At 41.6% G+C, this 24,743-nt stretch overlaps 1 protein-coding gene across 1 annotated transcript in view; it reads right to left on the bottom strand.

The window, feature by feature from the left end:
* LOC133564871 (TRAF3-interacting protein 1-like) overlaps positions 1-24,743 on the bottom strand; it is a 36,886-nt gene that overhangs the window by 1,376 nt on the left and 10,767 nt on the right. The window contains exons 5-12 of the mRNA XM_061919411.1: positions 24,231-24,645; positions 19,185-19,305; positions 17,068-17,160; positions 15,878-16,007; positions 15,779-15,809; positions 15,634-15,707; positions 7,237-7,454; positions 1,048-1,259 (exon numbers count right to left, since the gene is read on the bottom strand). Coding sequence (XP_061775395.1) covers positions 1,097-1,259; positions 7,237-7,454; positions 15,634-15,707; positions 15,779-15,809; positions 15,878-16,007; positions 17,068-17,160; positions 19,185-19,305; positions 24,231-24,645 — 1,245 coding nt within the window. The 3' untranslated portion in view covers positions 1,048-1,096. The remainder of the gene's footprint in view (positions 1-1,047; positions 1,260-7,236; positions 7,455-15,633; positions 15,708-15,778; positions 15,810-15,877; positions 16,008-17,067; positions 17,161-19,184; positions 19,306-24,230; positions 24,646-24,743) is intronic.

Genomic DNA, 24,743 nt, shown 5'->3' with positions numbered 1-24,743 from the left:
TATTATGGCACAAGGGGATATTTGGAAGATTGGCCCAGGACGTTGCAAGCACCTCCATTAAATGTATTGTTCTTGATTCTTCCCCTTGCATACTCTTTTGGGCAGATAACTGTGGAGGTCAAAATAAAAACTGGACGCTGTACACGGCTCTTGCCCAATGTGCAAACACAGAATGGGGCTCACCCGAGATTGTGATAAAATATCTGGAGAGCAGATTCAATCCATGGCTCAATCGGCAAGAAAATGAAAGCTCAAGAAAACATCTATACGTTTGATGACTTTGTAGATCTTTGTAAGACAGCATCAAGATAGATTGGTTTTCCTTTGTTTTCTCAAAATCAGCTAGAAGTGAGTTACTAGGTTTTGCCTTTGGACAGGCGCATTGGTGTCAAGACACCCGTGGACATACACCTCCGACTATCAGGTAAAACACTAGCAACACAATAGAAAGATAAGGGATTTCCCAGAATTATCCTAGTAAATGTCTCTAAAAACATCGGAATCCGTCCCAATGCAATTGCGTTCTTTTTTTTTTTAACTTATTTTTTTCAAAAAACATATTTTTTCTAGTCCGTCGCTATCAATATCCTCAAACACGAATCTTTCATCCTCGCTCAAATTAATGGGGAAATTGTCGTTTTCTCGGTCCGAATAGCACTTTTTGTTGGAGGCTCCCATTAAAATCAATGTGAATCTGTGAGGAGCCCCCACACGTGTGACGTCATCGTCTGCGACTTCCGGTAAAGGCAGGGCTTTTCTCTTAACACCGAAAGTTGCGAACTTTATCGTGGATGTTCTCTACTAAATCCTTTCAGCAAAAATATGGCAATATCGCGAAATGATCAAGTATGACACATAGAATGGACCTGCTATCCCTGTTTAAATAAGAACATCTCATTTCAGTAGGCCTTTAAGTTTTAAGTTTTAAAGTCGAATTTTGGCCTTTAATTTTCAATCAATTTTTATTCTGGCCTGTCATTTTTTGACTTGGAGATTGGGGCCCAGCAGCTCGTATTCTTTCTTTTGAATTAAAAGTGAAAGAAGTACCGTTCATTTCCCGTGCATGTTCAATGTGTGCGTACTCCTTGTGGCCTGTTCAGGTTTTGGAGGAGATAATTGCAGCCAGCTTCTTCTGGATCTTCTCCTCATTGATCAGTATGTTGGACCTCACGGCACAAATCTGATCCTGGTAATCTTTGATCTTTTGCTCCAGCTCACCAAGTTCTGTTTTAAGAGGTTCCACCGCCTGGTCTGTCGCTCTGCACAAGCATGAACACATGGAAAATACGTCAATGAGAATGATCAATGTGATTTTTTTGGTTGTTTATTTTATAGGGAGATTGCACAATATATGTAACAACAAGCTAATTTTCTTCTGTTGTAGAAAATTGTTGAAAAGGCTAAATGACGGCAGGTTAAAAAAATATTTACCAATAAAGTCTAAAATTTTGATGAAAAAAAATACTTTAACAATAACCGAGCACAGGCATGAAGATCAGATCAACAACAGTACAATAAATACAAAAGGAGAGGGATTTTTGTCACGATTTACCTGATACATGAAACATGACAAATTGATGTGCACTATCCACTTAGAGCTGCCAGATGGCAGTAGAGTGCTGAATATCTCATAATGTGTTTTGTGGCAATTTTAACTTTGACCACAGTCCAATAAATACAGTAGGAAGGAGATTCATATGGCCACTTTTGTCAAGGTTTACCTGACACATGAACCATGACAAATTGGGTGTGTGTACTATCCACTTTAGCTGCCAGATGGCAGTAGAGTGCTGGATATCTCATAAAGTGTTTTGTGGCAATTTCAACTTTGACACCACAGTCCAATACAGTAGGAAGGTGATTCATATGGCCGTCAATTGTCACGGTTTACCTGACACATGAAACATGACAAATTGGATGTGTGCACTCTCCACTTAGCTGCCAGATGGCAGTAGAGTGCTAAATATCTCATAAAGTGTTTTTTGGCAATTCCAACTTTGACCAAGGTCATATAAATACAGTCGGAAAGGGATTCGTATGGCCAATTTTGTCACGGTTTACCTGACACATGAAACATGACAAATTAGGTGTGTGCACTATCCACTTTAGCTTCCAGATGGCAGTAGATTGCTGAATATCTCATAATGTGTTTTGTGGCAATTCCAACTTTGACCACAGTCATATAATTATAGTCGGAAAGGGATTCATATGGCCACTTTTTGTCACGGTTTACCTGACACATGAACCATGACAAATTGGGTGTGTGCACTATCCACTTCAGCTGCCAGATGGCAGTAGAGTGCTGGATATCTCATAAAGTGTTTTGTGGCAATTTCAACTTTGACACCACAGTCCAATACAGTAGGAAGGTGATTCATATGGCCGTCAATCGTCACGGTTTACCTGACACATGAAACATGACAAATTGGGTGTGTGCACAATCCACTTTAGCTGACAGATGGCAGTAGAGTGCTGGATATGTCATAAAGTGTTTTTTTGGCAATTCCAACTTTAAACAAGGTCATTCAACCAAGGTCATATAAATACAGTCGGAAAGGGATTCGTATGGCCAATTTTGTCACGGTTTACCTGACACATGAAACATGACAAATTAGGTGTGTGCGCTATCCACTTTAGCTTCCAGATGGCAGTAAATTGCTGAATATCTCATAATGTGTTTTGTGGCAATTCCAACTTTGACCACAGTCATATAATTATAGTCGGAAAGGGATTCATAAGGCCACTTTTTGTCACGGTTTACCTGACACATGAAACATGACAAATTGGGTGTGTGCACTATCCACTTTAGCTGCCAGGTGGCAGTAGAGTGCTGGATATCTCATAAAGTGTTTTGTGGCAATTTCAACTTTGACCACAGTCCAATACAGTAGGAAGGTCATTCATATGACCTTAAATTGTCATGGTTTACCTGACACATGAAACATGACAAATTGTGTGTGTGCACTCTCCACTTAGCTGCCAGATGGCAGTAGAGTGCTAAATATCTCATCAAGTGTTTTTCGGCAATTCCAACTTTGACCAAGGTCATATAAATACAGTCGGAATGTTATTCATTTGGCCACTTTTGTCACGGTTTACCTGACACATGAAACATGACAAATTGGGTGTGTACACTATCCACTTTAGCTGCTAAATGGCAGTAGAGTGCTGAATAACTTATAATGTGTTTTGTGGCAATGTCAACTTTGACCAAGGTCATATAAATACAGTCGGAAAGGGATTTATTTGGCCACTTTTGTCACAGTTTACCTGACACATGAACCATGACAAATTGGGTGTGTGTACTATCCACTTTAGCTGCCAGATGGCAGTAGAGTGCTGGATATCTCATAAAGTGTTTTGTGGCAATTTCAACTTTGACACCACAGTCCAACACAGTAGGAAGGGGATTCATATGGCCGTCAATTGTCACGGTTTACCTGACACATGAAACATGACAAATTGGATGTGCGCACTCTCCACTTAGCTGCCAGATGGCAGTAGAGTGCTAGATATCTCATAAAGTGTTTTTTGGCAATTCCAACTTTGACCAAGGTCATATAAATACAGTCGGAAAGGGATTCATTTGGCCACTTTTGTCACGGTTTACCTGACACATGAAACATGACAATTTAGGTGTGTGCACTATCCCCTTTAGCTGCCAGATGACAATAGAGTGCTGGATATCTCATAATGTGTTTTGTAGCAATTCCAACTTTGACCACAGTCATATCAATGCAGAAGGAAAGGGATTCATATGGCCACTTTTGTCATGGTTTACCTGACACATGAAACATGACAAATTGGGTGTGTGTACTATCCACTTCAGCTGCCAGATGGCAGTAGAGTGCTGAATAACTTATGTGTTTTGTGGCAATGTCAACTTTGACCAAGGTCATATAAATACAGTCGGAAAGGGATTTATTTGGCCACTTTTGTCACGGTTTACCTGACACATGAACCATGACAAATTGGGTGTGTGTACTATCCACTTCAGCTGCCAGATGGCAGTAGAGTGCTGGATATCTCATAAAGTGTTTTGTGGCAATTTCAACTTTGACACCACAGTCCAATACAATAGGAAGGTGATTCATATGGCCGTCAATTGTCACGGTTTACCTGACACATGAAACATGACAAATTGGGTGTGTGCACTATCCACTTTAGCTGCCAGATGGCAGTAGAGTGCTAAATATCTCACAAAGTGTTTTTTTGGCTATTCCAACTTTGACCAAGGTCATATAAATACAGTCAGAAAGGGATTCATTCGGCCACTTTTGTCACGGTTTACCTGACACATGAAACATGACAAATTGGGTGTGTGCACTATCCACTTTAGCTGCCAGATGGCAGTAGAGTGCTAAATATCTCACAAAGTGTTTTTTTGGCTATTCCAACTTTGACCAAGGTCATATAAATACAGTCAGAAAGGGATTCATTCGGCCACTTTTGTCACGGTTTACCTGACACATGAAACATGACAATTTAGGTGTGTGCACTATCCACTTTAGCTGCCAGATGACAGTAGAGTGCTGGATATCTCATAAAGTGTTTTGTAGCAATTCCAACTTTGACCACAGTCATATCAATACAGAAGGAAAGGGATTCATATGGCCACTTTTGTCACGGTTTACCTGACACATGAAACATGACAAGTTGGGTGTGTGCACTATCCACTTTAGCTGCCAGATGGAAGTAGAGTGCTGAATATCTTATCATTTGTTTGGTGGCAATTCCAACTTTGACCACAGTCATATAGATACAGTTGGAAAGGGATTCATATGGCCCTCAATTGTCATGGTTTACCTGACACATGAACCATGACAAATTGGGTGTGTGCACTATCAACTTTAGCTGCCAGATGGCATTAGGGTGTTGAATGTCTTCTGTTTTTTGTGGCAATTCGAACTTTGACCACCGCATCAGTTGCTATGCGGAGTGGCACTTTCCATCATTTTCAGCAGACTGCATATTCCCCTCACGTGAGATCAACCCAGGAATGGGGCCATTTGAATCCCTTCCCTACTGTACATTACATACTCAGAGCTAGTGACTACAAACCTGATGAGTTTATGATATTTCATAATATTGTCAAAAGTTAACAAATTATACTTCTTAGTGTTGATGAGAAATATTGTCAAGCAATATTTAAGGTAAGAAAATATTAGGGGTGTCAAAAAGATAGACTTTTGAAAGATCTGTGGTTCTTATTTGTTAAGTTTTTAATTAATAAAAAAAATCTATTAAAAAAATACATATATAATTGTATATATAGTTCATATATACAATTATATATGTATTATATATGCGGCATAGCTCGGTTGGTAAAGTGGCCGTGTCAGCAACTTGAGGGTTGCAGGTTCGATTCCCGCTTGTGCCATCCTAGTTACTGCCATTGTGTCCTTGGGCAAGACACTTTACCCACGTGCTCCCAGTGCCACCCACACTGGTTTAAATGTAACTTAGATATTGGGTGTCACTATGTAAAGCGCTTTGATATACTTGAGAAAAGCGCTATATAAATATAATTCACAAAATATAATTTACATATGCTGTACATGTACAGTACAGGCCAATGGTTTGGACACACCTTCTAATTTCAATGTGTTTTCTTTGTTTTCACAACTATTTACATTGTACAAAACCCGTATAAACGGAATACAATAATTTGCAAATCTTTTTCAACCCATATTCAATTGAATGCACTACAAAGACAAGATATTTGATGTTCAAACTCATAAAATTTATTTTTTCATTTTTGCAAATAATAATTAACTTCGAATTTCATGGCTGCAACACGTGACAAAGTAGTTGGGAAAGGGCATGTTCACCACTTTGTTACATCACCTTTTCTTTTAACAACACTCAATAAACGTTTGGGAACTGAGGAAACTAATTGTTGAAACTTTGAAAGTGGAATTCTTTCCTATTCTTGTTTTTGTAGAGCTTCAGTCGTTCAACAGTCCGGGGTCTCCGCTGTCGTATTTTACGCTTCATATTGCGCCACACATTTTCGATGGGAGACAGGTCTGGACTGCAGGCGGGCCAGGAAAGTATCCGCACTCTTTTTTTACGAAGCCACGCTGTTGTAACACGTGCTGAATGTGGCTTGGCATTGTCTTGCTGAAATAAGCAGGGGCGTCCATGAAAAAGACGGCGCTTTGATGGCAGCATATGTTCCAAAACCTGTATGTACCTTTCAGCATTAATGGTGCCTTCACAGATGTGTAAGTTACCCACGCCTTGGGCACTAATGCACCCCCATACCATCACAGATGCTGGCTTTTCAACTTTGCGTCGATAATAGTCTGGATGGTTCGCTTCCCCTTTGGTCCGGATGACACGATGTGGAATATTTCCAAAAACAATTTGAAATGTGGACTCGTCAGACCACAGAACACTTTTCCACTTTGCATCAGTCCATTTTAGATGATCTTGCGCACAGAGAAGCCGGCGGCGTTTCTGGATGTTGTTGATAAATGGCTTTCACTTTGCATAGTAGAGCTTTAACTTGCACTTACAGATGTAGCGACGAACTGTATTTAGTGACAGTGGTTTTCTGAAGTGTTTCTGAGCCCATGTGGTGATATCCTTTAGAGATTGATGTCGGTTTTTGTTACAGTGCCGGCTGAGGGATCGAAGGTCACGGTCATTCAATGTTGGTTTCCGGCCATGCCGCTTATGTGGAGTGATTTCTCCATGTTCTCTAAACCTTTTGATGATATTATGGACCGTAGATGTTGAAATCCCTAAATTTCTTGCAACTGCAGTTTGAGAAACGTTGTTCTTAAACTGTTTGATTATTTGCTCACGCAGTTGTGGACAAAGGGGTGTACCTCACCCCATCCTTTCTTGTGAAAGACTGAGCCTTTTTTAGGAAGCTGTTTTTATACCCAATCATGGCACCCACCTGTTCCAAAGTGGCCTGCACACCTGTGGGATGTTCCAAATACGTGTTTGATGAGCATTCCTCAACTTTATCAGTATTTATTGCCACCATTTGTTGCGGGCATCAAATTCTAAAGTTAATGATTATTTGCAACCAAAAAAAATGTTTATCAGTTTTAACTTCAAATATGTTGTCTTTGTAGCATATTCAACTGAATATGGGTTGAAAATTATTTGCAAATCTTTGTATTCCGTTTATATTTACATCTAACACAATTTCCCAACTCATATGGAAACAGGGTTTGCACACATACCACCATGTGAAAGAGAGTGTGTCTAATTGATCACCTCTGTTCCTGCTGCAGAGCCTGTGCATGTTCCTTGTTCTCCTTCCGCCAGCTTTGCAGTTCTGCTTGCATGGCATCTATATCCTCCTGGACATAGTCCATGATCTTACCCAAAGGCAGCGCACTCTGACACACCGACTGGATGGACGCGCGGAGACGCTCTATCTCCCGCATGACCAGGTCCTGCTCCTTCTTCCAGGCTTCTTCTGAAACCAACTTCTGAATATAGAAGAGGATCATGCAATGGGTAAGGACACACTTAAAAAAAAATTTCCCCACACAGTATCATAAATGTGCAAGACATATTAACAAAATCAACCATCAGTTGTTTCTTTCATTGTGAAATCAATCAATCAATCAATCAATTAATGTTTATTTATATAGCCCTAAATCACAAATGTCTCAAAGGACTGTACAAACTATTACGACTACGACATCCTCGGAAGAACCCACATAAGGGCAAGGAAAACTCACACCCAGTGGGACGCCAGTGACAATGCTGACTATGAGAAACCTTGGAGAGGACCTCAAAAGTGGGCAACCCCCCCCACTAGGGGACCGTAGATGGGCACTTTGAGAAATGTTGTTAACATCCATTTCTCAGAAATCTGCCATAACGACATCTTTTTGGAGGTTTACAGCAGGAAATGTCAACTGGCAGCCAGCGGGCCACATCCAGCCGTACTAAAAAGCTGCCAAGTTTAAGAAAATGACAAGAGTGAGACTTAAGTGTCATGAAGGCTTATTTAAATGTTGATTTATACCTTAAGACCGATGTCCTCACCACTGCGACCACTGTTTGATTGAATACTGTTTGGTTCTCAAAGTGGATTCAAGGGACTCTGGAGGTTCTTTCAGGGCGGTCTAAATTGATACTTACCAGGTCTGTAATTTTGACAGTGTTGGGTCCATCTGGTTCCATTTATACACTGTCAAAGTGAAATTAGAATTTTTGACAAACACTGCTCCGGGAGAATCTAAATGTATATTTAAAAGTCAGACACACATTGAGACTAATGCTAGAGTCTCTTTTTCAAGTGTGAACTGGCCAAGAGAAGAGGCAAATAAATATGAGGGGGCCGTTAGGGACATTATTCAGAATTACCTCTTACATACACTACTGAAATGCTCTCACATAAACAACTGAAATGTTTTTCTCTCACACACACCACTGAAACACTCTTATACACACTACTGAAACACTCTGATACACACTACTGAAATGCTCTCACATAAACAACTGAAATGTTTTTCTCTCACACACAATACTGAAACACTCTTATACAGACTACTGAAATGCTCTTACATACACTACTGAAATGCTCTCACATACACTACTGAAATGCTTTCACATTAACAACTGAAATGTTTTTTCTCTCACACACACCACTGAAACACTCTTATACACACTACTGAAATGCTTTCACATAAACAACTGAAATGTTTTTTCTCTCACACACACCACTGAAACACTCTTATACACACTACTGAAATGCTCTTACATACGCTACTGAAATGCTCTCACATTTCAGTAGTGTGTATAAGAGTGTTTCAGTAGTGTGTATAAGAGTGTTTCAGTGGTGTGTGTGTGAAAGAAAAACATTTCAGTTGTTTATGTGAGAGCATTTCAGTAGTGTATGTAAGAGGTAATTCTGAATAATGTCCCTAATGGCCCCTCATAAATAAATGCTACACAGCTTCGCAACAAATGCAGGACAGTGATAGACGTATAGCAGCCCTAAAACACTATGTAGTAGGAAACTCAAGGAGGAACTTTGAATCAACAGTAAAAAAAAATTAGGTAGTTACCTTCTTTTAGCAACCATGAGAACGTTGAGTGAGTTTTAAATGTTGGCGCTGTTGTGTGTGATAGTTTGAGACGCCAAGACCCGCCTACTTCTTCTTTCTTTCCAATGGTGTTTGGTAAGAAACTTTGTGGCATGCATTACCGACTCCTACTAATATGGACTGTGAATCGAGACGTAACCTACTCTACATTATTTTATTTAACCCTTATAGCAGGGGTCGGCAACTTTTACCAATCAAACAGCCACTCTGACCCGTTTCACAGAGTAAAGAAAACAATGGGAGCCACATAACTCTTTTGAAATTTATAATGAAATAATACTGCATGCAGAGTTTTTTTTTGCTTTGTGCTATGTATAAACCAGGGGTCTCAGACACGCGGCCCGCACCTTAACATGAAAATTTAATGTTAGCGCGGCCCGTGAGTTTTATATGAATGCGGAATGTGGAATGCACTCCCAACAGGTATAAAAGTAAGTGCACCTCTATCCTCCTTCAAAACCGCTCTAAAACAACACCTCCAAGCAACTTCAACACTTTACTAATACCCTCCTCCATTCACATCCCATCTCCCCGGATTATAAACAACTCAAATGTACTTCTAATGTATATACTTGTTCTTATGCTATCTGAACTCACTATGTTCTCTGCTGGCTGTACATATCCTACTAAATAAGACCTACATTGTTTCAATGTCCACATTTCTCTGTTGATGACTGAAGTATTGATATCAACCAAAGCTCCTCATCCCACCCCCCGGATTGTAAATAATGTAAATAATTCAATGTACATACTATGATGATTAACTTGTGTGATGACTGTATTATGTTGATAGTATATATTTGTACCATGAATTGATTAACGTGGACCCGACTTAAACAAGTTGAAAAACTTATTCGGGTGTTACCATTTAGTGGTCAATTGTACGGAATATGTCCTGAACTGTGCAAACTACTAATAAAAGTATCAATCAATCAATCAATCAATGCCGCTTGACCGCGTCACACCTGCCAACCGTCCCAATTTTCCCGGGACACTCCCAAATTTCAGAGTAATTATTCTCTCAAATGTCCGCTGGTGTTCACCCAATGAACAATAATGAGGGTGTACAATGATGTCACTACCGCCCTCTACAGCTTGTACAAATGGCTTGCCAGCCCAAAGAATTGTTTGACGAGGCTATAGCAGACACACGTGAGAGACTGCAAGGCATCCTTGTTCAACAGCAATACAGGTCACACTGTGGGTGGCCGTTTAAACAGCTTTAGCACTCTTACTAATATGCGCCATACTATGAACCCACACCAAACAAGAATGACAAACACATTTCAGGAGAACATCCGCACTATAACACAACATAAACACGACAGAACAAATACCCAGAGTCCCCGCTACCACCAAACCCCCCACCCCTCTGTGCGTCGGTTTAGGTGGGCAGGGCTGGGGGGGTTGGGTTGGTGATAGCGGGGTGTATAATGGAGCCCGGAAGAGTCAGGATACATGGGATTCTGGGTATTTGTTCTGTCTTGTTTATGTTGTGTTATAGTGCGGATTTTCTCCTGAAATGTGTTTGTCATTCTTGTTTGGTGTGGGTTCACAGTGTGGTGCATATTAGTAAGAGTGTTAAAGTTGTTTATATCACATCCCTCAGTGTGACCTGTATGGCTGTTGGACAAGTATGCCTTGCAGTTGCGTATGCGTTCAGATAGAGGTCGCATCCAAAATGTGACCGGGCGGCCGGCACGCAGATAGCATGGTGAAAATCCTGGCGCGATGACATGTAGAAAGGGTGTTAGAGGCATTGTCATCACGGCACACCGTCAAAGTTGATGTCTGGGTGAAAATCGAAAAATGTTTACCCGGGAGATTTCTGATGGAGACATTAAAATTGGAAATCTACCGGACTTCTCCGGGCGGTCGCATGCGGCTCCGGAGCCGTGGGTTGCTGACCCCTGCCTTATAGGATGTATGTATTGCTTTTCTACCTTATCTATTCCAAATGCAATCTTAAAATATCCTCAACTGCTATACTAACCTTGTCTTTATATATAAAGAGAAGTATAGCTCAGTTGGTAGAGTGGCCGTGCCAGGGTTGCAGGTCCTAGTCACTGCCGTTGTGCCCTTGGGCAAGACACTTTACCCACCTGCTCCCAGTGCCACCCACACTGGTTCAAATGTAACTTAGCTATTGGATTTCACTATGTAAAGCGCTTTGAGACACTAGAGAAAAAGTACTATATAAATACAATTCACTTCACTCTTTCACTAACTTATTTTTCAATATTTCCCTTTCTCCCTTTTATATTTTCTACACTGCATTCGTATATGCTCTACATTTTCTATTCGATGACAATAATCACACAGCCCTGTGTTATGTTTCCCTGTTAATTTCAGTGAACTCTTTAGATATGTATGTCCTAACCTCATTCTAGTAATAATATATTCATTTTTCCTATTTCTATTGCCTCCTTTTATCACTCCTACACTCGTCTGGACTTTGTAATACTGCGTTTCTTTTGTTTCTTTATTCCAATTATCTTGCTATTTTTTATTCAGTACTTTCTGAACTATACTTTTTACTTCCGCTTGACTTTGATTATTCTCAATGTTTATTTCACTTTGAGTTTGTGTTTGCCACTTGCCTGTGTATGAAAAGTGCTACAGAAATAAAGTTTAATTTGATATATTATACCCTACCTTGTTTCTGAAACAAGGTGTTTTTATGCTGATTAATGCACTGCTGCAGTCCCAGCACACAACTTTACTTGCTTTATTTTCCTTTGTCCAATTAACTGCCATGTAAATTGCTGTTAATTTCCCTCGTAAATAAAAATGATTACTTGTCACGAGATAAATGTCAAGTGTTGAAATGTTAAATTGCGTGACTGTCACGCTCAAAGTGTGTGGGTTGGCAGCTCTGCTACTATGTTATTTATTATTGGTGTGCTTTTATGTTGAAGGTATGTCGTCACCGGCTACAAGATATAAAAATTGGAGCTGTCCGATAATATCGTCCTGCTGATGTTATTGGCCGATAAATGCTTTAAAATGTATTATTGGAAAAAATCGGTTACGGTTTCAAAATTATCGGTACCGGTTTTAAAAAAAGTAGAATATGTGACTTTTTAAAATGCTGTTGTGTACAGCTTAAAGGCACACACACAAGTGAATGCAAGGCATAGTTGATCAACAGCCATACAGGTCACACTAAGGGTGGCCCTATAAACAACTTTAACACTGTTACAAATATGCACCACACTGTGAACCCACACCAAACAAGAATGACAAACACATTTCGGGAGAACATCCGCACCGTAACACAACATAAACACAACAGAACAAATACCCAAAACCGCTTGCAGCACTAACTCTTCCGGGATGCTACAATATACACCCCCCGCTACCCCCAACCCCGCCCAACTCAACCTCCTCATGCTCTCTCAGGGAGAGCATGTCCCAAATTCCAAACTGCTGTTTTGAGACATGTTAAAAAAAATAATGCAGTTTGTGACTTCAATAATAAATATGGCAGTGCCATGTTGGCATTTTTTTTCCATAACTTGAGTTGATTTATTTCGGAAAACCTTGTTCCATTGTTTAATGCATCCAGCGAGGCATCACGACAAAATTAGGCATATTAATGTGTTAATTCCACGACTGTATATTTCGGTATTGGTTGATATCGGTATTGGTAATTAAGAGTCGGACAATATCGGATATCGGCAAAAAAGCCATTATCGGACATCTCTAATAAAAATATTAGCAGATTTCAGAGCAACATGTACACAATGTCCTCGATTGTTCACTAAAATTACAGAGGAAGCAATAGCTGGGGAACTAGAGTTGCAGTCGTTTATTTTCAGGGAAACACTGCCCCCAATGTTTTGGTGGAGAATTGCAAGTCATGTGTTGAACCCTCGCCGAAAAGCTATCACAGGATTTTTTCAGAAGCGTCTTGTAAGACATAATGAAATGATAGCCTGTTAAAACGTGGCGCTAATATTAGCAGTAGGAATGCTAGTGTTACACAGTTGTGTTCTAATCAACTATTTAATGTTAACATTATTTAATGTGATATATGGCATCTATTACGTTAGAATGCCCATTTTTTTCTGACACGCTCGTTGTTTTTCTGTTTCGGCAGAAAAAATGAAAATCATTAAGGAAAAAAAAGGACTAATCACAGTTTTGCAATCTGCGTCATCGTTGACATGAGGTTAGATTTTTTTTCGGAGTCAGACACAGAAAGTATTGTATTTTCCGCATCAAGGCTCGATTATGGCCAAAACACTTTGATTTGTAGCCTTGTAGCGCCACTGAGATTTATAATTGTTGAAAGATATCCTAATAAGGCAGCTTTAAATGTGTTCAAATGTGGGCTGCCAAAAATGTCAAGTTAATTCAAGTGATTAATCACAAAACATGCTTAACCGCAGACCTGAAAGGCATCACTGGTTGTTTTACGGTCAGTGGTCAGGTCAACGCAAAGATCAGTGCGGAAACTCCAATTGGTTTGGCTGCTGGCAAGTTTCATTCCAAAAGTGAAATTCTTGAGCACATAAATATAGTGCATTCAAGTGAAACAAATTTAAAAAAAAAATCCTGGATGACATTCTGACCCTTTTCTGTCTGGCTCTCAACAAAGGCAGTCACATTGTCCTCCTTCTCTGTCATATTTCCTGCTTTCCTTTTTGTCTCGTCTTGTCTTCTTAACTTTCTAAGAGCCTCTTTTTTGCACTGTTCTAAACATGGAATTGATTAACTGGACTTTCTGTTCTGATGAGACAGTTGCCACCAAATACATTAGGGCCTCTTTGGAGATGTGGCAAGTCCTGTGCCTGTCTGTTTTTCCATCCAGGACCGAAAAGATATCCATGTATTTGGAACGGTGATAACAAGGCATCTGCTGATTGAAATAAGCATTGCTCGGGTCCATCTTTCCATCTTCTTCCGCTTATTCGAGGTCGGGATGCGGGGGCAGCAGCCTAAGCAGGGAAGCCCAGACTTTCCTCCCCCCAGCCACTTCGTCCAGCTCTTCCCGGGGGATCCCGAGGCGTTTCCAGGCCAGCCGAGAGACATAGTCTTCCCAACTTGTCCTGGGTCTTCCCCTTGGCCTCTTACCGGTCAGACCTGCCCTAAACACCTCCCGAGGGAGGCGTTCGGGTGCCATCCTGACCAGATGCCCGAACCACCTCATCTGGCTCCTTGAGCTGCCATCCGAGCTCCCCCCGGATGGCAGAAGTTCTCACCCTATCTCTAAGGGAGAGCCCCACCACCCGGCGGAGGAAACTCATTTCGGCCACTTGTACCCATGATCTTGTCCTTTCGATCATAACCCAAAGCTCATGACCATAGGTGAGGATGGGAACGTAGATCGACCGGTAAATTGAGAGCTTTGCCTTCCGGCTCAGCTCCTTCTTCACCACAACGGATCGATACAGCGTCCGCATTACTGAAGACGCCGCACCGATCTCACGATCCACTCTTTCCTCACTCGTGAACAAGACTCCTAGATACTTGAACTCCTCCACTTGGGGCAGGGTCTTCTCCCCAACCTGGAGATGGCACTCCAACTTTTTCCGGGCGAGAACCATGGACTCGGACTTGGCGGTGCTGATTCTCATCCCGGTCGCTTCACACTCGGCTCAGCTCCTTCTTCACCACAACGGATCGATACAGCGTCCGCATTACTGAAGACGCCGCACCGATCTCACGATCCACTCTTTCCTCACTCGTGAACAAGACTCCTAGATACTTGAACTCCTCCACTTGGGGCAGGGTCTTCTCCCCAACCTGGAGATGGCACTCCACCCTTTTCTGGGTGCTGATTCTCATCCCGGTCGCTTCACACTCGGCTGCGAATCGATCCAGTGAGAGCTGAAGATCCATCAGGATGACATCATTTGCGAAAAGCAGAGACCTAATCCTGCAGCCACCAAACCGGATCCCCTCAACGCCTTGACTGCGTCTAGAAATTCTGTCCATAAAAGTTATGAACAGAATCAAAGTCCAACCCTCACTAGAAACGTATCCGACTTACTGCCGGCAATGCGGACCAAGCTCTGACCCTGATCGTACAGGAAGCGAACCGCCACACTCAGACAGTCATTGCTGGGGTCTATCGACAAATTCAGAAGACAATGCTAACTGTTCAAGGAGCCCAAAGGCTGCCTATTGCAAAAGACGAGACGGGCAGATTTGAGGGCACTCAGACTCTGGCGATCTTGGAATTGAATCGCAAATTTGATAACATCTCGGACAAGCTCAATTTGAGAGCCAGAATGGCCAATTTGATCGGAAGAATCCAATTGCAATGTATTTGCTCACCCGGAACCATTGACAATCCTTATCTACAATTTGGCTCACTCTGCAAACGGCCTTGCTTTAAACACCCCGGTGAGACCAGTACAGCAAAAGACCCTCTGAAACCCTCTCCACTTCTGAAAAAAAACACCTTGGATGTTGTATCTGTTCCTGGAAGCCGAGTAGAGTGACTTCCAGGCTTATAGACAAAACATGCACCCATGAACCAATACTACACAGATACACTCACAACCCCTCCAAAAAAAACTACAATAGGAAGTACGCATACCTCTTTAGATGTAATGGAGGACGGGGACAACTCGTAGTCTTTTTTGGTCTCCAGAATCTTTTTCACGAGTCCGCCTTCAGGAAAAGAAAGATCAAAGCTTGCCAATAGCTTCCAGGAAGCAAAACTTTATAAAAAACAAACCAACCGTGTTTCTCTTCGCCATTAAGTGCTGGTTCCTGGATAAGAAAAACACACAATGTTTATGTTTGTCCTTTTCAATCAGGTACTGACTTTCTTTACTCACCAACACCTTCTCGGTAGCCTCTGCAGGTTCCGGGGGTGCCTCTGTCACTAGAAACTGCTCATCTTCATCTTCATCATCATCCGACAGCTTCTTTCCATCTCTGATGACTGATGACTTGGCGCTAGGAAGCCTAAAGAACAAAAGAAATGCATTGAAAACAGTCGGTCATAATGTATAAAAAGCAACATATTTTACATGTAGTGATTTAGCATAAATAAGAATAATGTATGGGGAGGAGACCCAGCCCCAAATGGAGGAGTTCAAGTACCTAGGAGTCTTGTTCATGAGTGAGGGAAGAGTGGATTGTGAGATCGACAGGCGGATCGGTGCGGCGTCTTCAGTAATGCGGACGTTGTACCGATCCGTTGTGGTGAAGAAGGAGCTGAGCCGGAAGGCAAAGCTCTCAATTTACCGGTCGAGCTACGTTCCCATCCTCACCTATGGTCATTAGCTTTGGGTCATGACCGAAAGGATAAGATCACGGGTACAAGCGGCCGAAATGAGTTTCCTCCGCCGTGTGGCGGGGCTCTCCCTTAGAGATAGGGTGAGAAGCTCTGCCATCCGGGAGGAATTCAAAGTAAAGCCGCTGCTCCTCCACATCGAGAAGAGCCAGATGAGGTGGTTCAGGCATCTGGTCAGGACGCCACCCGAACGCCTCCTTAGGGAGGTTTAGGTCACGTCCAACCGGTAGGAGGCCACGGGGAAGACCCAGGACACGTTGGGAAGACTATGTCTCCCGGCTGACCAGGGAACGCCTCGGGATCCCCCGGTAGGAGCTAGACGAAGTGGCTGGGGAGAAGGAAGTCTGGGCTTCCCTGCTTAGGCTGCTGCCCCCACGACCTGACCTCGGATAAGCGGAAGAAGATGGATGGATGGATGGATGGATGGAAGAATAATGTAAAGAGTTGAATGAAAGGTACTGTGGTTCTTTTTGGTTGGTGAAAAGCTTATCTGAGCATGCATCCATTCATTTTCTACCGCTTGTCCCTCTTGGGGTGGCGGGGGGCGCTGGAGCCCATCTCAGCTGCACTTGGGCGGAAGGCGGGGTACACCCTGGACAAGTCACCACATCAACCCAGGCTTATCTGAGCAGATACCTGCATTTTTGTTCTGTTCAATTTCAATGCATTACTATGACCTGGATGATCTACACACACAATGGTGACACAAGTGAGTTGTATTGGGGTCACCTGTCAGGTGGGACACACTCAGTGTAACTCTCCTGCTTCTTGACTGGAGGGGGCGCAGGACGAGCACTGCTGGGCCTCGGCGTTTGCTTGTCACTGTTCAATGAAAAGAGGCATCAATTTTTTGTTTCTTCATTCCGCAGTTATTGAGTTTTGTTTCATGCTCATAGTTTCTGCCTTTGTGCAAGTTTTTGTTCATTAGCCAAGTTTTTGTATTTCCGCTTTGTGCGCGTCTTTTGTTCCTTTTTTTTATAGTAATAAATAAATATGTCCCTACCTTCTTGCCTTGCCCGCTCCAACTTTCCTTTGCCTTCTGGGAAAACAAACCCCAAAGTCCACGATATGACATATTTTAAGGTATTTTTGGGTTGATTGAGGTTAGCTGATTAGGGACCAAATGTCCCTTTGGGACAGAGGACCCTATTGTATTTCTAAGGTTTTATTATTATTATACTTTATTATTCCGCCGCCTCTTCGAGCTGTAATTTGACCCCCTTAACATGCTTCAAAATTCACCATATTTGACACACACACCAGGACTGGCAAGAATTGCCATCTAATAAAAAAATCAAACCCCAAAACACAAAATTGCGCTCTAGTGCCCCATGCTTGTAACTTCCGCTAGGAATGTCGTAGAGACATGAAACAAAAACCTCTATGTAGGTCTGACTTAGACCTAGATTTCATAGATTAAGATCCTTCAGCAAAAGCAAAAGTTGGCAAAAACACCTTGAAAACAAAAGTTTCCTAAAAAATGTCCTTTTTGCCTTTTTGAGCTGTAATTTGACCCCCTCAAAATGCTTCAAAACTCACCAACCTGGACACACACATCAGGACTGGTGAACATTGCAATCTAATTAAAAATAAATAAATATATAAAAACTCAAAATTGCGCTCTGGTGCCCCCCTAGGAATAAAACAGACAAAACTGCTCTTGGGAAGAAAACACAGACAAAACTGCTTGCAACTCTGGGTAAGAATGTCGTAGAGACATGAAACAAAAACCTCTATGTAGGTCTCACTTGGACCTACATTTCATTCATTGACATCCTTCAGCAAAAATCAACAGGAAGTTGGCAATTAACCCTTCAAAACAAAAGTTTCGTAAAAACCTGTCACCTTTTTTCAAACATTATCTCCTCTGATTGCGTTTGTTGTGTCGGCTTCAAACTACCACAGGAGAGGGATTGAACCCTTCTGATTAAAAGTTGATGAACTATTTTTTCTCACTGCTCCGGTTTTGATTTTACTAGCCTTCAAAGAACCGTTGCGCTGATGCTGCCGTCTCAAGATGGCTGCTTAATAGCAGGAAGCACCAGCGTGACCACACAATGCAGAGAAGGTAGGTAATGTGCGGGTAAAGATATGTTGACTGGGTGAAAAAAGAAGGCACCAGTTTGACACCAGGATACAGAGAAGGTAGGTAATGGGAAGGTAAAAATATGTTGACTGGGTGATGGCAGGAAGCACCAGAGTGTATGGGTGAAAGAAAGAAGCACCAGTGTGACCCCAGGATACAGGGAAGGTAGGTAATGTGAAGGTAAAGATATGTTGAATGGGAAAAGGCAGGAAACACCAGCAAAAGCCGGTCCCGTCCGTCGCTGCTTGCAGCTTTAATTTGACTTGTTTTGGAAAGTCTTGACAAACCGAATGTTCTTGTTCTTTTGGCAGATAATTTTGCTGAATTCGAATAAAATACCCCTTATTTTTGTTTGTTTTTTTCTTGTTTGTTAACACTGACATTTTGCAGTGTACATGGTCATAATATCCCTGTAGCAAATTTTTAAAAAGCGACCATTACAGTAGTCAAAAATAAGGCTATATATATAATTTTCCCCCCTCGTCCTTGTGGCGTCCACTAGAGAATAACGACTTGGATAATTTCCCATGTGGCCCATAGGTAAAAGCGCCCCTGCGAACATCCATGTACTTGAGATCAAAGTGTCAATCACAAAAATAATGAAAAAGGCACTGATTTGAATGTTGAAATCGGTTTTAAAGCAAGTGCTGCTAAATGTGGTTTTTAGTCCCAATCCCCCTTTTCGTTTCCCGTTTTTCTCAACATAATTCAACAAAGTACAACATTTAAAAAAGAAGAATACTGTACTGTCACTACAGACCTCGGCACCATTTCCGATGGACATATGCAGCCAACAGTATCTCCACTTTCCTTGAGGAGGGGTCTCTGTGCAGCATGAGCATCTGTGAGAGAAGAGTCAAGAGTAAACATCCTGCGGACATCTTGTTACTTAAACCTCCCGACCCCTAAACAGGAAGACCAAAATAAACATAGTGTCGTACAATTGTAGTTGCTAAAGGGAATCTACATTTTTTTTTAGAATTTTGCCTAACATTCGCAATCCTTATGTAAGACAAGAACAGATGTTTTTCTTTTTTATGCATTCTAATTCGTAAAATACAGCAAGTAAGAGGTGTCTAACAGAAGTACACTATTGTGCTCATAAAGCTCTCTAAAAAAAACTTCCGAAAACTGCCAACAATACTCAATTTTCATGTCGTGAACTGAGAGTGTTGATATTGTTATTAAAATCGCTAAAGCAGACAAACTACTTTTAACGGGGCCGTGATCGCAGATCTAATATATTCAGATTCTGCATTCTCTAAATTGGCACAAGTTAACTCAAGATCCCTAAATTATGCCTCTCACCTGGTGTAGCGTTTGTGGCCACAAATCCAGAAGTTGATCAATTTAGAACCAGAGCTGGCGACCATCTTTTTTTCGTAATCCCTCGTGATGATTATGATTCATTCTTAATCTACACGGGAAGGTATAAACATCAGTCTGCACCCCATTGACAGCCGACATTGTAAAATAAGTGATTGTTTTATTATGTTCGGAGTTTGTATATTTTATATTTTGTTTATATTTTGCTATTTGATTCTTAAGGGTTTTATTAAAGCTGCATTTGTTTAGTACACAACTTTTAAAACTTGTAGTTCATCCTCTTTATATTCAGGCTTAAAAAATTGAAGGTTCTGGATATTATTGGCAGTCCGATATTATCGGCCGATAAATGCTTTAAAATGGAATATCAGAAAATTATCGGTATCGGTTTCAAAATTATCAATTTCAAAAAGTAAAATTTATGACTTTTTAAAACGCCGCTGTGTACACGAACGTAGGGAGAAGTACAGAGCGCCAATAAACCTTAAGGGCACTTCCTTTGTGTGCCGGTCCAGTCACATATCTACGGCTTTTCACATACGCACAAGTGAATGCAATGCATACTTGGTCAACAGCCATACAGGTCACACTGAGGGTGATCATATAAACAACTTTAACTGTGAACCCACACCAAACAAGAATGACAATCACATTTCGGGAGAACATCCGCACCGTAACACAACAGAACAAATACCCAGAACCCCTTGCAGCACTAACTCTTCCGGGACGCTACAATATACACCCTCGCTATCCCACCCTTCCTACCTCACCTTGGATGTTTTGAGTGCTTTATAGGCAGAATACAGTGACTCATTGGCTCCATTGTTAGCTGACTTTTGCTAGCCTTCATTACAAATTAGAATGTATAAAAACAAGAAAAACATATCTTTTCTCGTCTTGCATAAGAATTGTAAATGATAGACAAAATTCCAAACAAAGTGCAGTTCTCCTTTATAACGAGTATAGTAAGTCAAAACTGAGAACTGTTGCTTCTCGGCGGTCCAATCATTAAATTTAATATTTCCCGCTTAAATTGAGATTGCTTTGAGTTTTCAAAGCGTTAAGAGTGTAGTGTCAGAGGGACACGTACCTCTTTCACTGGCAGATTCATTTGTAAAGAAAAGAGACGTGCTGGTTTCCTTTTCAATACAACTTAATCACTGAAGTCCTTGAAGAAACCATAATGAAGTAAAAAATGACTTTTTCAATGTTTGCACTGCCAGCAATCCTGGCAAGAAAAAGCTTACTGACAACAGCGCGGACTACAATGACGAACGCACGCAATATTCAGGACTAATGCAGATCCCAAATACACATCAGCAGGTACCAGTAGGTAATAAAAGTAGGTTTTGCAAATAGGGCGCAAGAAAACGCCAGATAATGTCTCCTAATAGGTGCCATTTCAGGGTCGTTATACACACACCATTAATATTTTGAAGCACAGTATGTAAGACTATTGTAGCCGTAAAGCGCCGACAATCCATCAAGAGATGTGGTTCCGTAGCTTACTAAAGTCATACTAAAATATTTTGAGTGCCTTGTGCAATGTTTTATATTCTCAATGAGACATCAAAGTTTTGGTCTTGCTTGCTTACCGATACTTGCTAGCGTCATTCATTAAACAGGCGTCAACCTGCAGTCCACACTTATCTCTTATGTGTGCCTGCCATGTATTGGCCACACTTTTAATTACACCATGTACCAGCTAAGGTTGGTTTTGAGGGTCAGTTAGCAGAACCATAATTAATACATACATAAGGCCCACCAGGTTTTAAGGCGTGAAAATTAAAGGATTTTAAAGGCCTACTGAAACCCACTACTACCGACCACGCAGTCTGATAGTTTATATATCAATGATGAAATATTAACATTGCAACACATGCCAATACGGCCGGGTTAGTTTACTAAATTGCAATTTTAAATTTCGCGCCAAAGTATCCGGCTGAAACGTCGCGGTATAATGACGCCTGCGTGTGACGTCACGCATTGTAGAGGACATTTTGTTCCAGCACCGTTCACAGCTATAAGTCGTCTGTTTTCATCGCATAATTCCACAGTATTCTGGACATCTGTGTTGCTGAATCTTTTGCAATTTTTTCAATGAATAATGGAGACGTCAAAGAAGAAAGCTGTAGGTGGTAAGCGGTGTATTGCAGCCGCTTTTAGCCACACAAACACAACCGGTGTTTCATTGTTTACATTCCCGAAAGATGACGGTGAAGCTTTGCTATAAACAGAGCGGTCAAGCGAACACGGTTGGATTGGACCACACACACAAAGTACAGTGTATTATGCAGCGATCATTTCGAAAGATCGTGTTTCGAAGAGAGTCCCTTGTGAAGGGCAGAGATGGGCATCGCCACCACCCATCGACTGGTGCTGAAGAAAGGTGCGGGGCCGACCTTCAGGTTGTACAGGTACGACCTTATAATCTCACTAAAACACCAGTAACACAATAAGCAGATAAGGGATTTTCCAGAATTAACCTAGTAAATTTGTCTAATAACATCTGAATCACTCCCACTATATAGTCTTTCACTCTCACTTTCCTCATCCACAAATCTTTCATCCTCGCTCAAATTAATGGGGAAATTGTCGCTTTCTCGGTCCGAATCGCTCTTGCTGCTGGTGGCCATGATTGTAAACAAATGTTCAGATGTGAGGAGCTCCACAATCCGTGACGTCACGCGCACATCGTCTGCTACTTCGGTACAGGCAAAGCTTTTTTATCAGCACCAAATGTTGCGAACTTTATCGTCGATGTTCTCTATTAAATCTTTTCAGCAAAAATATGGCAATATCGCAAAATTATCAAGTATGACACATAGAATGGACCTGCTATCCCCGTTTAAATAAGAAAATCTCATTTCAGTACGCCTTTAAGTTTTCTTTGTAGTCCGAAAAATATGATATACAGTACGGGCGAAAAGTTTGCACACACCTTCTCATTCAACTGGTTTTCTTTATTTTCATGACTTTTTACATTGTAGATTGTCACTGAAGGCATCAAAACTAAGAATGAACACGTGGAGTTATGTACTTAACCGAAAAATGTGAAATAACTGTATTTTAGCCACCCTTTGCTCTGATTACTTTTTCGCACACTCTTGGCATTCTCTCGATGAGCTTCAAGAGGTAGTCACCCGAGATGGTTTTCACTCGACAGGTGTGCTTGAAGCTCATCATCGAGAGAATGCCAAGAGTGTGCAAAGCAGTAATCAGAGTAAAAAGGTGGCTATTTTGAAGAAACTAGAATATAAAACGTGTTTTCAGTTATTTCACCTTGTTTTGTTAAGTACAAAACTCCACGTGTTCATTCATAGTTTTGATGCTTTCAGTGACAATCTACAACATGGGTGTCAAACTCTGGCCCGCGGGCCAAGTTTGGCCCGCCGTGTAATTTATTTTGGCCCTTGAGACAATATTAAATTAACATTAGAGCTGGCATGCCGGAATTATACAGCGGCGGTGCACTCACCGCTAATTCTAATACTTGCCAACCCTCACGATTTTCCCAGGAGACTCCCGAATTTCAGTGCCCCCCCCCTGAAAATCTACCGGGACAACCATTCTCCCGATATTCTCCCAATTTCCACTCGGCGTGCCTTAAAGGTACTGCTTTTAGTGTCCTCTACAACCTGTTGTCATGTCCGCTTTTCCGCCATACAATCAGCGTGCCGGCCCAGTCAGGTAATATATGCAGATTCTACACACACACACACACAAGTGAATGCAAGGCATACTTGGTCAACAGTCATACAGGTCACACTGAGGGTGGCCTTATAAACAACTTTAACACTGTTCCAAATATGCACCACACTGTGAACCCACACCAAACAAGAATGACAAACACATTTTGGGAGAACATCCGCACTGTAACACAACAGCAACACAACAGAACAAATACCCAGAACCCCTTGCAGCAAACAGGTCCGCTTTTCCGCCATACAATCACACACAAGTGAATGCAAGGCATAATTGGTCAACAGTCATACAGTTCACACTGAGGGTGGACTTATAAACAACTTTAACACTGTTACAAATATGCACCACACTGTGAACCCACACCAAACAAGAATGACAAACACATTTTGGGAGAACATCTGCACTGTAACACAACATCAACACAACAGAACAAATACCCAGAACCCCTTGCAGCACTAACTCTTCCGGGACACTACAATATACACCCCCGCTATCAAGAAAATTCGATTTTGCATGTCACTATAAAGTTATATAAGCCTTGCTTGTTCAATATTCAATGCAAAACTTGTTTGGGTCCCTATTAAAAGGTTAAGTTGTTCAACTTTGGCCCGTGGCTTTGTTCAGTTTAGAATTTTGGCCCACTCTGTATTTGAGTTTGACACCCCTGATCTACAATGTAAATAGTCATGAAAATAAAGAAAGCGCATTGAATGAGAAGGTGTCCAAACTTTTGTACTGTACTGTATGTATATAATAAAGGGAATGTAAAATATACCTCCAATAGTTTTATTCTTTTGGTCATCGGCAAATGAGGCCTGAGGCAGACTTGCTGGACTAGCCGTCTGCGAGGAAGAGCGCTTGGGCCTCTCACTGGCGGGGATTGGAACCTTTTCTCTTTCATTGTCTTTAGCTTTGATGCTTTCTCTTTCTTGATCTTTCGCCTGCTCCTTTTCTCTGCCCTTGGCTTTGCCGTGACCGTAGTCTTTATCTGGGTCTTGCTGCCGGTCACAGCCCGGGTCTGGTTCGCAGTTTTTGGTGTGGTCATGTTCGCGACGTCGGTTCTTGCCGGAACGCTCCCGGTCGTGACGGTGCTCTCTCTCAGCATCTCGACGTTGCCTTTCCTGCTCCCTGAGCTGTTGTTCCGGGTCCTTCTCTTCCTTGCACTCACCGGGCTCACTTTTCTTCTTCTCCTGGAATATCAACACTAACATTGTATTCAAAATAAGCACAAGAGTGAGCCAACCAAAACCATTCAGGTAGGCTACGTAGCGGGGAAATCATCTTTGGT

This window comes from Nerophis ophidion, linkage group LG13 (assembly GCF_033978795.1).
Source record: "Nerophis ophidion isolate RoL-2023_Sa linkage group LG13, RoL_Noph_v1.0, whole genome shotgun sequence".
Taxonomy (NCBI): Eukaryota; Metazoa; Chordata; class Actinopteri; order Syngnathiformes; family Syngnathidae; genus Nerophis; species Nerophis ophidion.
The sequence above is the reverse complement of the archived record's forward strand: the minus strand, read 5'-3'. Positions and strand labels throughout refer to the sequence as shown.